General features: G+C 37.6%; 1 protein-coding gene, 1 long non-coding RNA gene and 1 pseudogene across 2 annotated transcripts; 2 read left to right on the plus strand and 1 right to left on the minus strand.

The window, feature by feature from the left end:
• Nucleotides 1–1,778: 1,778 nt before the first annotated feature.
• Nucleotides 1,779–2,873, plus strand: LOC107281577 (protein ALP1-like; the record flags this gene model as incomplete). Its single annotated transcript, XM_015790412.3, has 2 exons — nt 1,779–2,310; nt 2,409–2,873. Coding segments are annotated over exons 1-2 (951 nt in total), but the record flags the coding sequence as incomplete, so codon positions are not given.
• Nucleotides 2,874–2,875: 2 nt separating this feature from the next.
• Nucleotides 2,876–3,724, plus strand: LOC136357208 (uncharacterized). Its single transcript, XR_010742396.1, has 3 exons — nt 2,876–3,141; nt 3,397–3,531; nt 3,660–3,724. It is a non-coding gene; the product is annotated as an uncharacterized lncRNA (long non-coding RNA).
• LOC107276348 (L10-interacting MYB domain-containing protein-like) lies at nt 3,100–5,011 on the minus strand (annotated as a pseudogene).
• Between the last annotated feature and the right edge of the window lie 11,560 nt (nt 5,012–16,571).

The raw sequence follows: 16,571 nt of genomic DNA on the forward strand, positions 1-16,571 counted from the left end.
TTTCATATACATTCGTTTGACCCTTTTTTTTTTATCAAACGTTGTTAAGTTTGTCCAAATTTATAAAAAATGTTTAAGAACACGTAAAATATCAAATTAGTTTTACTAAATCTAACACTAAATATATTTTGATAATATGTTTGTTTTAGGTTGAAAATATTATTATATTTTTTTATAAACTTGGTCAAATTTAAAAACTTAGGAAAAAAATCAAACGACATATAATATGAAACAGAAACAGAGTACTAGCAAGCCTTTTCTGATCATCGTGTGTATTGGTTAGTGTGTTTTTTGTTCGAGTTAGAACTGTTAAAACAAAGGGTTGCCCATTTGTCGATTTTGTTTTCCTCCATCGATCATTTTTTTAACACTATGTCAACAATCAATCAACAACTTATACTTTTTTCCTTCTTATATATTTTTGTTAAGGGTATGGATAATACATACCTCATATCCTTGGCGTTATGAAGTATACAAATACGATATATCCTCAAATATATGGGAAGGTTACCTTCATATTAAGGAATTAGGCCAATGCATAAGGAAGCAGACTCCCCGAATATCTCATATGCATAAGGTTCTCTCTAAGTTCTACCTGTAAGCCAAGGCAGTTTGAGGTATAAATACAAGACCCCCCCCCGGACACCCCCAAGGAGGTACGGGATCATCAAAATCATAGCATAGCCACCACCCATAGCAGAAGCAATCCAGAGGACTCGAAGCTAACTCGTCGGTTTGATCTCGCCGAGTCGTTCTCGACAGGGGTCTAGTCGGTAACTCGCTAGTTCTGTTGTTCTCTACTATAATCTCTATGGTTCTCATCATAATCCCATATAAACTCGATTACATCTATTACCTTTACAAGGGACTTGAAAGAGTATAATCCTTATCTTCTATGTGTTTGATGTCGCTTCGTGTAGATTCTTGTTTCCAACTTACCCTAATACCCTCTGGATACGGTCTATGGGTATCACCCATCGACAGTGACGTGCCGGGTAGGGATACTTGATGCTCAAGGTTTCGTTGAGATGGCTTCAAGCTCAAGGCCTTCCAACAAAAATGCCTACAATCGTTTTGGCTTGGGAGATCCTACCCAGCCGACGTTTGCATGGACTCGAGTTGGATCCATCATCTTTCCCATATTCACCGCAATTCCAACCTCGCCTTCCCTAATGCTAGCTGGGGTTGAGATTGCCACCGCAAGGATGATGGAAAACAACCCTCAGCCAGCTGCTCCTCGCATTGAGTCAAAAAAGAGGGCGTCAATGACTTCAACTCCCTAGAGAACTCCTAAAGTGGCCAAACCCAAGACATCTCTTAGGGCCCCTTTGATTCAAAAAAAATTCATAGGAATTTTAGGGCCCCTTTGATTCGCAGGATAGGAAAAACACAGGAATAGAAAAAACACAGGAATAGGAAGTAGTATGATTCTTCAATCCCGCAGGAATCAAAAACATAGGAAAAAATGAAAGGTGCCCTTTGATAGTGCTATAGGAAAAATACAAGATTTCTCTTCCGGTTTGAATTTGAACAGATAGCCGTTGGCGTTCAAAGCAAGTACTAGCCGTTGCATGTCCTTATATATATTGCTGTAGCTGCAACTGGACATCAACAAAACTAGCTCACCTCACCTTCGATTGTATCGGCCAAGCATGACAAGAGCTCAAACGTGGCAATTCATTTGGTAAGTCATAAATGATTTTTTTTCTTTTTGGTATGTATGTAAGGATTAGCAACTTATTTGCTTGCTTCTGCTCTCCTATATATATTGGTAGACCAAACCATCAGATTTATTATTTGTTGTTGATTTCCCCTGTGATTGTCATGGATCCAAGTTATCGACGACGGTCACAGAATGAAGATGAGTTCATGCTTTTTGTTCTCCCTACCATCGAAGGAGATTCGTCACAACCATCATCTAGTAGGAAACCGATGCACACATCAAAACTTTCAGGGGCTTGTCGTGTTAATGAAATCTTAACAGGTCATCAGAGCCTAAGCAAAAGGAATTTTCGCATGGAAGTTAATGTTTTTCGAGCTTTAGTCGATAAGTTGCGTGAGAAACAACTACTTGCTGATGCAAGAGATGTCTCAGTAGAAGAACAAGTTGCTATATTCTTGTATGCACTAGCAAAAAATGCAAGTAATGAGACCTTGCAAGATCAGTTTCAACACAGCGGGCAAACAATAAGCAAGTATTTTGGGGTTGTGCTTGATGCAGTTACACAACTTACATGTGTATATATACGGCCACCTTTCCTACACCCCCATCATATCTTGAGAAGACCAAAATTTCACCCCTTTTTTGAGGTATGAACAGATTCATGTTTTGATTTTTTTTTACTTTGAGTTAAACCAATCATTGTACATAAAAAGACTTAATCAAGGTTATATTTGTATTTGTATAGAATTGTGTTGGCTCTATTGACGGGACACATGTACCAATGATACTTCCACTAGACCAGCAAGAACCATACCGGAATAGAAAGCAAACAATTTCTCAGAATGTTATGGTAGCTTGCGACTTCGATCTGAAATTTGTACATGTACATGCCGGCTGGGAGGGATCAGCTTCAGACGCAAGAGTTCTTCAAGATGCACTAAACCATGGTTTTGAAGTACCTCCTGGTAAATTTTTTCTTGTAGATGCTGGTTATGCAAATACAACACAGTTTCTAGCACCGTATCGTGGGACAAGATATCATTTAAAGGAACAGGGCAGAGCTAATCAAAAGCCACAAAATTATAAGGAGTTATTCAATCTTCGGCATGCACAACTCAGAAACCATATAGAGAGAGCAATTGGTGTATTAAAAATGAGATTTCCTATACTAAAGACCGGCTCACACCACCCAACTCGTAAACAAGTTGATATTTCGGTTGCCTGTTGTGTTCTACACAACTTCATACGCCTGCATAATGGAGATATGGTGTGGCCAAGTAATTGTCGTTTGGAGATTGATCCAGATCATATTGTTGATGTGCCAAATGGAGACGAGAACTATAATGGTGATGTACAAGAATTTAACAACTCTAGAGAAGCTGGGAATAGAAAACGAGATGACATGGCACAACGGATGTGGAACCATTACGTAGCACGAAGGAAATAATATATTGCATTTGACCACCATGGCATTCAAGGTCAATTACTAGTCTTGTACTCCAAGTTTGTCACATTCTACTTAATGAAGTAACTACTTGCATGCACTCCCTCTAAGCAAAAGTACATCCTACTACTATCTGCTTCACAAAAGTACCCCCTTTGTTTCACAAAAGTACTATCCTTCTATTTGCATGCCATCTATTTCACAAAAGTACTATCCTACTACTTGCATGCCATATGTTACACAAAAGTACTCACTCTAATGCTGCGATTTCCTTTCTAATCCAAGCCAGGCGTAATGCATCACTTGAAAAGGACAAGAAAACTTCCCTATTATCCTTACCTTTGAAGATATCAGCTGCCACCAATATATCTCCTATTTGTAGACCATGTAAACCTTCAAGCACTGTGATACACTTGTTGATGCTGTAAGGATCCTCCAATTTCTTCTCCTCAATTGCAGCAAATCGATCTATTTCTTCTTTTTTAAGTTTTAGGTATCTCTCATGAAATCCATCATCAGGACTAACAGATTTGATCTTTTGTTTCTTCCCAGGTCGAGATTCAGGAACCTCTGAAGGTGTTTGTGCCGAGCTAGGTGGGACTTTTGTGAGATGGACAGGGGTAGGTGAATGCTATGAAAAGTCCAAATTGGCTGTCTCAACCTCTTCACCAAAAGGAAATTGCAAACCTGATTCACCTGGAGCATTTGAATTAGGGGATGGTGACTGATATGTATCAACCGCATTTGCTTCTTGTGTTGAATGAGCTGGTGCATTCTTTGTCTTCCTTGCATAATGGTCCATACCATGGCGAGTTCTCCCTTCAGCATAACGACCTGCACAATTATATTCTCCTCACGATCAGCATAACTTGCCTAAAACATTTCAACAAAACAAACAAACCACTGATAAAAAAAATATAAAGCTCACCATCATAAAGTGGAGCTAAATCATCAAAATATGGGAACGACTTATCTCGCCAATGAATTGCATCTTTGTTCTTGCGATCAGCAAAAGTGTCCCAAACACTTTGTGGTGCACTCACCATCATTCTGTCACTATCCCACCCAAAACCACTTTGATCCAACAAATCTTTAACACTGCGATAATCTTTCTTCAAATCCTGCTCCTTTTGCTTGACTTGGTTGGTCGTAAATGATGTACCGAATTTTGTATTCAGGCGGCAAACAATATTTGTCCATGCTTCCTTACTCCAAGCATTTTGTGTTCGAAAACCTGGCACGTCATGATCTGTTAGGAGCTCAATAAGGAACATCTTCATCTGGTGACTCCATCTGGCTCTCTTTGTCGTCCCTAAATTTGACAAACATTTAACAATTTCAATTTCAGCAGTAATATGAAACAAAAAAGGTTTGATGCAAACAACAAGTGAAACTGAATTTGCAAATATTACCTATTTCTTGACGCTCTGCAGTCCCATGCTCACTGTCAACATCAACATAAACCTGTGATAGAGGTTGCTGGGCTCGTCGATCGGACAAATTGCGTTGATTTGTCATGGTCATCTGAGAAGAGCCTTTCGATGGCATTGCTTTCCTAACTCCCAAAAAAAAAGAAAGAAAAAAGAAATACACAATCCTTATCAGAGAGGGATTTACACCTACAGTGCCAATGAAACAAACTAGTTCCAAGTAGTCAGCTTAAAAATTCACTAATCCATAGATCCAAAGTACAGAAGCACTAATAAGTCAATAATAAGTCAAGTATGAAAGCTCAAAAGTGCAGACAAATACCAAATCGATGGCCCTGGCTGCTGCCCTCGATGGCGGACCTGCCGCACGCCTCCGCCTAGCGGAGCCCAACCTGCGCGCCAGATGGATGCTGTGCTTGGTTGCTGCGTGCTGCTAGTTGTTGGGCCGGCGTCCCCAGCGGAAGCCACATACGCGACTGAGCCGGCGAGCCTTGCCTCCGCCTTGCACCCCCAGCGGCCGGCTCAAGCTGCTGTCTATCTCTATCACAGTTGGCTTTCTTGGCTGCTAATATGTGGTCCTCGGTGTTCTCGTTCCCATCTTTCTCTCTCTCTCTCTTTTCTGGAAGAAGCGCGAAGGGCCACGGTTTACCGCCAAACACACAAAAGTGGCGCCAACGACGACGTGCGCACGCGTGGGCGCGCCCTTCTTTCGCGCCAGGAAAGTTTCCAAAGAGGTCAGACCTCTTTCTTATTTTCCTGTGAAAATGAACTAAAGGAATGCAATCCTAAGGAATGTTTCCTTTCATTTCCTATGAATCAAAGACATACATAGGAAAAAATCCATAGGATTGTAAATCCTACAAAAGTCCTATGCCAATCCTTTGAATCAAAGGAGCCCTTAGAGGATTTCATTCCTATAGAAATTTTTCCTATATAGCCCTTTGAATCAAAGGAATGGATCCTATGAAATTCCTATGGAATGACTCTTCCCATGCAAGTTTTAGAGGAAATTTAATATGAGGTAGAACCTCATGGAAAGAATCCTTTGAGTCTTTATCTCTCCTCAAATTCCTGTATTTTTCCTGTGGCCCAATCAAACAGTCATTCCTATGTTTTTCCTGTGTTTTGCAATCCTCTGTTTTACACTTGCATTCCTGTCAGAATCCTATGTTTTTCCTATTCCTCCGTTTTTTCATTCCTATGATTCAAATGGGCCCTTAAGGGTCAGGTGCCAATAAGGAAATCTCCGCCAAACCACCACACCTGGTGTTCGAATCACAAGACATCCCATCACTCTTTGGTCGAATGTCGGGTGATACTTCACATGAAGATTGAACTCGATGCTTGCAAAGATCAAGCTATCCAGCGCACATCTCCACACAAGGCATGGTGCCCAACCACAAATCGAAAAGTCACCCCCTTACTGGCTGCAAGATCTTCTTGGAGATTGCCGGATCTAAGATCCGCGCCCCCTGCTGTCTGATGCACCACCACCGAGATCAACCTCGAGACATATGTGTGGATGATAGCAAGATGGGAACTCCAGATCGCCTGGTCGGATTCATCGACATCGATCCTCGTGAACCCTCTGTCCTTCACAGCTTGGATGATCAGGAATCTTCAGGATCCAATTCCCCGCACGAAGTGAATGTGATCGAAGGCATCGTCGAGGAAGTACACGAAGAGGGCGAGATTCGTCCACGAGAAGAACCCCGAGCTCCTATTCCACCACATCCACGCTAAAAAGAAATTTAAGAAGCATGGATCCCACACGTTTGCCATAATTTTATTTTGTCTTCCTCTTTTTTTGAGGGACATTTCTTTTATTTTTGAAAACATTTTTTTATTGTTCACCAAATTTTCATTTAAACAAAACTCATAAGGACTGAGGTAAATTTGCATGAACAAGGTAAATGAGAATTTAGCAATATACGCACCGTGCACCTTGAGAGGTGATATGTTTCTCCTTTCAATGTTAGCAATTGATTTTTTTCCCGGCCCTAACCTACCTCCAGTGTGACTTGAACTTAAGGACTCACCCGTCAATTTGAAAAAATTCCTGCATGGGTTAGTCCATAAAGGATATACATCCGAAGTCCATGAAAGTACCTGCTCTACAGTTCATTAATCTAACTTGATACCATGTCAAATTTGATTAAAGCAGGCTATTTAACCTAAGCATCATGCTTAATTTAAAAAGCCTATGAATGCCTACAGCACACCCAAACCAGAGCATACGAAAATAGACAAAGGAAACATAACCATATATGATCAAGTCAAACTCAACTGGAGATAAGTATGAGTAAAAGAATGGTGAACCCCTTTTTCTATCAGCAAGATAGGACTAACACCAACTTTAAACCAAGATGGCCTTGGTTGATGTAACTTGTCATGACAAGCACGTTGACCACCCCCCTCCCCACACACACACACACACACTTGGACTTTCGTGTCGCAAGACATCAAAAACCAATTGTGTGATGTTGGAGTCTCCTATAAGGTGTGTTCCAACACCAAGGATCACCTAATTGTTTAGTTGATGTAGCTATTGTGTTCTTAGGCATCATATGACCCTCGTTGTTAATCTCAACCTGAAATGGTTAACGATCAAGAATACCTGAAGATGCATACTATTCTAAAAAAATGGTTCATGCTTTTATTGGAATGGAACTTACCATGATAATCCGGGTTATCTCCCGGTAATGCTTTGTTTATGGTCTCAAGGTCGACCATGGGGACATCGTTATGCAAGATTAGTGCCACAAACAAATACAAGATTTGCAATATTTATGATGAATATAAGCATCCACAACCACACTTCTAAACATGCTAGAAATTAGGGCCGTAAGGTGGATGTGGTCCTCGCACAAGGAAGCGACATTAACCAGACATGACTCAGGGGATTCTTTAAGTGAGCATGAATCCTTTGGAACTTTGAGAGAAAAACTTTCATGCTCATTTGTGGAATTCTCATCCTTCAGAGTTGATGTCTCAAGCTTGTCCATAGCCTGCAAGTTCTCTTTCTCAAGAGATGCATCGTGCAAGAATGGGGTTGTTTCTTGATGACTAAAAATTTTCTGAGGGCCAGAGAAACAAGGTTTTTGCTTGATTGGAGGTTGTGATGGTGGTTCGGCGGAGGGCAATTTAAGGGTCTCGCCAGAATCTTCATTTTGAATGAAATAATGAGCGTCCTGTTCTAGAAGAGATTCAGGGGACTCGTGAGACAGAGCCACCATCACTTCCTTTATTGGTGCATCGTAGAATTTCAAGGAGCTTTGATGGTTGCTAGATGAATTATCCTCAAATTGGAAAGGGGACTTCGGAGGCTGAATTTCTTCTCCCTTTGATGTTCCTGGTTCGGGTGAGGGCTCTAGAGTTGAATCTACGGGTTCATGGAGATTGCCATAATGTCGTTAAACTCCTAAGCAAGATTTATGGGTGGCGAATAATCACAAAGCTGGCAATTATGTATTATAATTCTTTCTTGTAAATATTCCTTCTTTAATTTTAAACGAAAAACCCATTCTTCCTATCGATGCATTGGTCACACTTCTACATATAAAAAAAATGTCATTGAAACTCATTGCACTTATAGCTCAATTTTATGCATGATCAAGTAGTCTAAGACTTTTTACTGGCACTTGAAGAAATAAGGATAGGTGCAAATATTACTTAACCATGGTTAGTACAGATAAACTTATTTCTCCCTCCCTCCGCTGCCTATCCAAGCATACGCCCCCGCCACCAATGTTGATGATTTAATTACAATGCTGCAACCGTGCAGTGCCTACTGATGCAAATAAAGTAGGATCAGAATGAAGCATCCTAATATGTGCCGATGTTGACCAAAACTGCATGTTGCGTGAGTTCATTCTTTTGTTCAACAATTAGGGCTATTCCTATATCAACATATGCTACTGAACTTTCTACTGCAGGCGCAGGGAAAAATAATTTCAGTCGAGATGTCTTCAGTAACGTCGATATAAATAACTTCTAGAAAAATAAACTGAATAATAGGAGCCAGGGAGGCTCCTATTATCGCTTTGTGGTAGGGTACTTTGTTCAATTAGGATAAGAAACCAAGTTGCTTGTTTTGTTTGTCTAGAATCCAACGGGCATTATCGCTTCAAATGCGTAGAGAGAGTAAAATTGGAGTTAAGATTTCTCAAAACTAACATACAAACAGATCCAATAACCTATCAAGAAACAAATTTTGACTAACTAATACTCTGTGATGCAAAACGGTTAAACTAAATATTTTTTAGTTTCATTTGCCGTTTGATCAATCTGAAAAATTATCCTTTCTAATAGTATTTCTATCTAATTACAGTACCGATTTAGTGCACATAACTTAGCAAGATAAAAGTGTATATATTATTGCAGCCCTTAGAAAAGCGCATTATGTAATCTGCTGAAATCCTTTCCATGAACAAATAATTTTTAATTCAGTCATAAATGAAGATAGTGATCCACTCTCCATGAACAGATTATTAGTGTAATTAAGCATTGGTGGCTTGAGCTGTATATGCATCTGTGAGTCAGATTTGCTCCTAGGATCATTCCTGTAAATTAAGACTAGCTAACTACAATGGATTTACATGAGTCTTTAATTGTCTGGTCCCTCTGAAGTTGTGGCTGGAATTTTTCTTTTGGTGTATTTGGTTGTGATTCATGAAATATTTAGATATAATTCATCATCTGTTGTGCAAGCATTAGAGAATCATTTACTTGAGTAGAAAGTAAACAGATCTACATTCTACAAACTATTTTAATTTGCTAATACTTGCAGTGATCTACGCTCATTTGTCTCAAACTTGATTTTGTCAATTGTGATTATAGCTAATCTCTCTTATAACGAATTCAGGGCACGTTCACGGCCGGACAACCCCGCCACGTGGCATCGCGCAATTGATGGAATTGGCTCTCACCCGCATCCGTTGGATAAGAAAACAACGGTATAGACGAAGGAACAATGGACCTAACTGTAATTTTAGATTTCCCAGGGGGTTAAACAGAAAAATTGGCATCACTCTTCCTTGCAAGTCGCGATTCGTCTCCAGCGCCGGCCACCGCCACTCCGCATCAGTGCCGGACCTCGCCGATTCATCCAGTGCCGCCAAACCCTATCCCACAGCGCCGCCCTCACTTTACCGCCTCCTCCGTCCGTCTGCCTCCTTCCTTGCCGATGCGCTCGACCCGGCAGGCCAGCGGTTGCGGTTGAGCTTGGCAGCTTCCGTGGGGCTCGGTGGTATCGTATGGATCTGGTGGTGGAGGTGTTGCAGTTTATTTGAAGCCACCGCCTGTGGCATGACGGCACTAAACATGCTTATAACATACAACAGATCTGGATATTAGGAGTATCTGTTGGAATTTGAAAGTCTACAAGAAGAAGAAATTCGCATTGATGGATCAAAACATTCCAATAACGATAATAAGAAGGAATCCTTCTGAGGTACAAGTATATCGATCTTAGTCGTTGTAGTCTAGCTGTACTTATGTAGCTGCTTAGCTAGCTCTAGTTCAATCTGCCGTTCTGACAGGTAGCTAATTGCCAGATTATGGAGTATGATATCCTTATTTAGGTAAACATATTGTGGTATGATATGGAGAATTATGCCGCTTATGCTTTGCTGATTAGTGATTAGAGCCAAGTTTTAGCTGTCGACTTGTATAATTTCGAACCCCCTTTGCTCCTTGGCTCTTAAATCTTTGCATTTCAAACCAACCGAAGCTTGTAGTCTTAGCAATCTACTAATGTCTATTTTACAGATCTAAGTATTTTAATATAAGTATGAATGAGTCTAAAACTATGATGTGCTATGTAATATTGCAGAACTCTTGGGCTAGAACTTATTATTACCTATCTATATAACTAATTTATTTATTTATTTAAAATTGACAAGTCAAAGATATTATTCGATAATAGGTTCCTTGGTAATAAGTAGTGATTCCCTTGATATATCTAGGTACCTATACATACTACAACAAGATTATGATTATGTCAGAGTGTGTAGACTAAATCCCAAAGAGACGCTTCTATTTACCTTAATCCTATTTTAGAACGAAGTTATATGATGTTCATATAAAGTCAAAATTTGATTGCAGAGTAATGTAACAAAATCTTAGCTTTTGTTCTAAATAATTTTGTTGGAAGTTACAGCGGCAAGGCATGATACTAAAATCGATCTGTCAGCTTGACATAATTACATAAGATTTCGTGTGCTATATGCATGTATGGAGTCCAGGAGTTGTCTATAAATGATGTGCTAATATGCCTTGATTTTGCATAACCCCCCAGTTTCTATCTTTGTTTCTATGAATATTTACTATCATAAAAATGGTAGGTGTCTTAACTATGTGAGCTCTTGCTTTCAGTGCTTTATAGTAAACACATAATGTTCATTTAAATGTTTGGGTATCAATAACCTTTATTTAACTTCCAGCTGTTATTATTACAGCAAAATGATGAAGAAAACACTGAACATTTTTGGTTCAAGCAAAGGGTATAACAGCTCCATTAATGTGCATGGAGAAAAGAAACAGTTCACTTCATATATCTGTTCAAGAGTACTTTTGGTGTATATATATAATAGCTCCATTATATATGTATGGACAAAAAAAACCACTGGTCCAGTAACTAGACCCATAAGTATGTCTGTGTAATTCAGATGGAGCTCTATCAAAAGCTCTGAAGGTATGAACTACTGTCCTATTTCCAAATATGAGCAGCAATATTCGCTAAATTGATAAATTTTCACATTAACCTTTCTATTTGTCAATTGGTCCATACCATCATGGAGCACCATGGTTTCAAGATACCGAAAAGTTGAAATAGGATTGCCTGGATCAAAATCTGAATATTCATAAATTGATAATTCCAAGTTCAGTGAAGTTCTCTGATTCTTCACTTATGTGTGAAGTGAACAACAGATTAGTAGTATTATTCAGCCATATTTGGGTAAATGACATGTTTCAGTTTATAAGTGTTGAATGTGATAGTTGATCTAATGCACTTGCAGTAATTCAGATATTGAGAGTTTTATATTCCAATCTCGATCGATATGCAAATCACATCCGCTCGATAGATCCATGGCAAAGCCGCGCGGGTACTTTCTAGTCATGGAACCTAAATTGATACAATTTTTGGGCTTATGAAATAAAGGCTAATCAAGTTAATTAATAATGGAATTTATAACGTGCATACATATAATACAAATCAATATAGTAGTATTTGAAAGGCTAACATGCTATCAACAGTCAAGAAAGGAAGATTGAGAAGGAAGCAGAGAATGAGGAACAGAGAGTGACCTTGACTATTCTGCCCTGGATGCCGATCTGGTGGAATAGGTGTGTGGAGGCAGCTCCTGCGGATACCCTCCTCCTCGCCGTCGCTATGCATCTGTCATCCCTTTTCCCCTCTACTTCAAGGCTACGGGGGACTAGAGGTGGATGTGATGCGCCGACGCCAGTGGGGTATACGGCGGCGGCAGGATCGGGATGAAGCCGCGGTGATGAGAGCAAGTTTAATAGTATAGCCAACTACTAGCTTAAAATCATCTATAGTCAATTTAATAGTCAATTCATACAATAGTTACGTACTACACTATTAATATCCGGTCACACTTATTATACACACATTACGTTTTAGAGTCCGCGCTAGAGCTAGCTACAAATCTATAGCCCGCTGCTCTTCTCTTTCCTCTTTTATCTCATTAAAATATGTTTATAGCTGGCTTATAGCATACTATTGTATCTGCCCTGAGGGGGGAGATAGCGCCAGCGATGGAGATGGAGAGGACTAGAGGGGGAGGCAATGGCAGTGTGGAAGATGAGGCGGCGCGGCGGCTGGGCCTCGAGAGCGGAGGCGGCGTGAAGATGAGAAGAGTCATGTTCTTTTTTTTTCTTTTACCTCAGGGACGTGGAAAGACCTCATTGTGAAAGGAATTTCTCGAAGAACCAAGAAGATATTTTGCTGATCATATGATCTGCCGGCCTGAAACTGCAGGAATAGAAATCGGACAGTCCATGTTTAGTTGATAACGTGGCTTATTATTGTTTTGAGAAAGGTCACTACTTTAGATTTAGATAGATTGTATGAGTTATGCACAAATTGTCTGAATATGCCATAGAAAGTTTATATAGGCAGCAACAGTCTAAACTAGAAGACTCATATCTTCTCATACTGTTTGTGTGCCTTCCCTCATACAATAAGGGATTTATAAACATATCAATGTTCCCATAATCCCATCTATCTATTATATACTAAAAGTCCATTAATCTCCCTACAAACGCTCCTAAATCGCCACATGGCAATTTTCAATCTAACCGTTAAGTTTCACTTAAATTGGTGGGCCTATTATTTTACACCATTAGATTAGATCTACTTGAAAAGTCATTGCTACACCCATAACGTATAAGCTTTATACATGAGAAAGTTTTACGAGAAAAATTAAAGTATATTCTGATCGGATATAAACCCATACGTACTGCTCGCTTAAAAAAAAAAACAAACAAACATACGTGCAGCTATAAAACCAAAAAAAAGTACTACATTATACATTGAAGCCGTATATACCGGAAAATCATGTCCATACGAGTGAAACCGCTCAAATCTACGTACGTACGCACAATTAAAAAAAACAAAAACTTTAGGTACTTTTATTTAAAAAAAACGAACGTACATACGCGTAGACAAAACCAAGAAAAAAAAATGTACGTATGCGTAGACAAAAAAAACAGATAGTTTTTTAAAATAGTATTTTCTATAGTAGAAAAACAAAACTTATTACTTCACAAATATGGTAAAAAAACGTACAATAAAAAATATATGATTTGAAAATATATGTTTTCAGCTACGCGGGCATTCTTTAAAAAGTTGATCTAACAATATATACAGTGACTGACTTTATTTATACATGCAAGTGAAGTGGTACTGGAAGAAATAATATATAGTCACTTTTCTTTTATAATTTTTCATATACGTTTGAATGACATGCATAGGATAGTAAATGGAACATGGAAGAATATACATGTATAGGATAGTAAATAGAACATGGAAGAATATACATTTTATGAGTGAAGTAGATAACTTAAGTATGAATTCTAATTGTGATTTTTATCATAAATAACACAATGGTCCAAATAGATAAAAAAAATGAAGGTATGATTTAAAAGTTAAAAATTATAATGAGTTAAAATATATTGTTACAAATAAATATATAATTCAGAAGGTTGTGGTTATTTAAAAATTATTGTTGCAAATATTTTCATAAAGAGAAAAAGGGAGAAAATGTAATCAAGAGGATAAACTTCCTACAAACGCTTCTAATCCGGACATAGTACCCTATAAATGCTCATAGACCACCATGTGGTACTCTAATAAATCATAGAAATTGTATAAAATAAGAAAAAATCTCGACCAATCGGTTTTCATTTAATTTGGTGGACCCATTATTTTCAACTATTAGATCTATCTTAAAACTACAAAATAAATTTATTTGTAAAAAGGCCCATGTCGTATTGGCACGACCGGCAAAAATACATGCACGTAGGTATGTAGGTATTCCTTCTTAAGAAAAGTACGTACCTACGTAGAGTATGTACACAGCTATTCCTATGAACAGTGCGTATACACACCGCGTCCCACATCCTTATTTTTTTTCTTCTCATCATTTGGATTAGATGGAAAACCAAACTAATAATTTAAACTAATATCAACTATGCTTTGAGTTGTAAAAATATATGCTATTTCGAGTTGTATTCAAATTAGGCGCATGTCATCGAAACACCCATAAAAAATATAAATAAATTGAAAGTATAGATTATGTGATAGTTAAATTAGACTTACATTTTCCAAAATAAAAACAACTTCAAGTGTGTGTAGAATTTCAAAAATTACTCACTCTCTCTTGTAAAAAATACTGATATGGAAAATGATGTTATAAATTTATCAGAAATATTTTTTTATGTATTATGTGTTTACTCTATTCATATATTATTAGAAAATTAAAGATCAAATATATTCATTTGACACCACGTCAATATCTTTTTTCTCCTACTTAGCCTTCGTTCGATCTAGCTCATTGACTTAGCGTATCCAGGGCACACGAAAAGTCACAAGTCATTAGCACAAGATTAATCGAGTATTAAATATTAAAAGCTTGAAAATGGATTTATTTGTATTTTTAGAAAACTTCTATAATAAAAAATATTTTGTAAAATATGCACCGTTTAACAATTCGGTAAATATGGTCATGATAAATAATGAAGTAGCCACTCCGATAAGCACTTTAGAACTTAACCATAAATTTATTAATTATGCACTAAAACTAAATATGTAGTGTATAATATACTTTGTGAATCTAGAATAGTATAATATAACAATCGTATGTCCCCGATAAATTCTATGTAATAAGTTCTATATACAAACCAGTGTCAACAATCGTCAAGTTATATTGTTTATAATACATCCATGCACAATGCACTTAATAATTAGTTGACATCCAATAAGCACGTGCGTCATCAAGCACTGAAGATATATGATGATACTTAGTGGTAACCCATTAATAAAAAAAATAATAGATAAGTAGAGGATGACACAAAATCACAACAAACAATAGTTGACTACAAGTAGACTAAGAGTTTAAGCAATAGCGTTCCTATACTTCTACAAACACCTGTGAGATGTCATGTGATGCTCTAATAAATAGGAGGAAATTTAAGAAAAAAATATAAGGAGAAAACAAAACATCTACCCATCGATTTACACTTAAACCGATGAATCCATTATTTTCAACCATTAAATTAGATTTATTCAGATAAGCCCTTGCTTCTATAAACTAGCTAATCCCTCTCTATGCACGTACATATACAAGAGATGACAAAAATAAAAAAAAAAGAAGTGCGTGTATATATGCACGTACATATACGAGATGTCAAAAATAAAAAAGAAGTATGTGTATATGGTCCACCACGTCTAGTAGTTTTCAATTTCTTTCTTTGTAGCCCTAAAGTTCTTCTCAAATTATACATATATGTAGCGACCACTCTTTACGAGGTTGTCGAAGAAGCCACGCTGCCATGGCGCCGCTTCATGTCACCCTCGCCAATTTTCTTGAAAATATTTTTTTGACCAACGATATAAAACGCAATCATAGGCGGTTGTTTAAACGTGTGCACACCCACCCTATGAATACACATACGCACACCCTACCTCCTATGAGAGAGAAATATTTGTCAAAAAAAACATGAAAAAGAACGAACATACGAGAGACTACCATTCGGGAAAAAAAAACTTACGTACATACGTACAATAAAAAATGTCATATGGAATCATATTTTATCCCTTTTAATTATGTCGTTCTCATATAAATTGTGTTAACAATTAGTACAAATAATTTTGACAATATAGAGTATTTCTTTGTACATTACCCATGAACATGCGCAAGTGAATTAGATGTATAATAAAAGAAAAAAAACATCAAAACTCATATTATGTTTGCAAAGGATGATGATAGGTAAGTTTACATATAACCAAAACAAAGTGATTTTTTGTTTGAATATGATAGACACTATCATTTACCTTATCAAATTCACGGTATAAATATTTCCTTCTTTTATGGAAAGGTTACGAGGTAATCTACTGTTCTTATAGTTAATATGATGATATATGACTTTTTTCAGATTTTTTTATATAAACATAAAATAAATTGCCCGCGTATCTGCACGGGCTACCTTCCTAGTTAAACAAAAAAGAGGCTGCTTTTTTTAATAGTAAAACTATAAGTTCATAACCCCTGGCCTCTGCGCCAACCAGAGATTAGCTAATCGGTTATTACAACTAAAAAGCTAAAACCAACTAGTGTTCTTCCCTCAAGATTCCGAACCTCACATCTCTTGTTTTCCGCATACACACTTCCCAAACTACTAAACAGTGTGTTTTTTTGTCAGAAAAGTTTCTATACAAAACTTGCCGTGAAAATCATATTAATCCATTTTTCATTTTTTTTAAGATAATACTTAATTGATCATGTGT

The sequence above is a fragment of the Oryza sativa genome, chromosome 7 (assembly GCF_034140825.1).
Source record: "Oryza sativa Japonica Group chromosome 7, ASM3414082v1".
NCBI lineage: Eukaryota > Viridiplantae > Streptophyta > Magnoliopsida > Poales > Poaceae > Oryza > Oryza sativa.